Genomic DNA, 478 nt, shown 5'->3' with positions numbered 1-478 from the left:
GCGGGAGGAGGACGCTAACGGGCCTGGTCACGGGAATGGCTGCCAGCGCCAGGAGCCTCCCGGAAGAAGCAGGAGGGTTTTTACCTGCACTCGCGACTCCACCAGGTCCAGCCGCAGGGCCAGCGCCTCCCGCATGAACACGTCCGGGTAGTGACTCTCGTTAAAGGCCTTTTCCAGCTCCTCCAGCTGCCAGCCCGTGAAATTCGTGCGGGTCCGTCGCCTTTTACAGCCGGGGCTCTCCTTGTCCGGGTCCCCCGCGTCTGCAAAGGCACAAGCACCGTCAGCAGCTGCACCGGCCCCGGCCTGCACCTTGCACCTGCCCCGGGGCCGGGGGTGGGGGGCACGGATCCGCCGCTACCCCCGGACAGGCCCCCGAGAGGGGACGAGTTCCCCGTCGCGCTGCAGCGGCCCCGGCGCCGCGCCAAGCCGCCAGCACCGAGACAAAGCCGGCGGCCCCTGCTCCAGCCGCGGCGGGGGG

At 71.1% G+C, this 478-nt stretch overlaps 1 protein-coding gene across 1 annotated transcript in view; it reads right to left on the bottom strand.

Annotated features, from left to right (window-relative positions):
• Positions 1–478, bottom strand: part of UNCX (UNC homeobox) — a 99,016-nt gene that overhangs the window by 96,267 nt on the left and 2,271 nt on the right. The window contains exon 2 of the mRNA XM_019512610.1: positions 85–354. Within this exon, the coding sequence (XP_019368155.1) occupies positions 85–354 (270 nt within the window). The remainder of the gene's footprint in view (positions 1–84; positions 355–478) is intronic.

Source organism: Gavialis gangeticus, unplaced genomic scaffold (assembly GCF_001723915.1).
Source record: "Gavialis gangeticus isolate Ggan-Ray unplaced genomic scaffold, GavGan_comp1, whole genome shotgun sequence".
NCBI lineage: Eukaryota > Metazoa > Chordata > Crocodylia > Gavialidae > Gavialis > Gavialis gangeticus.
This window is presented reverse-complemented; position numbering and strand designations above follow the sequence as displayed.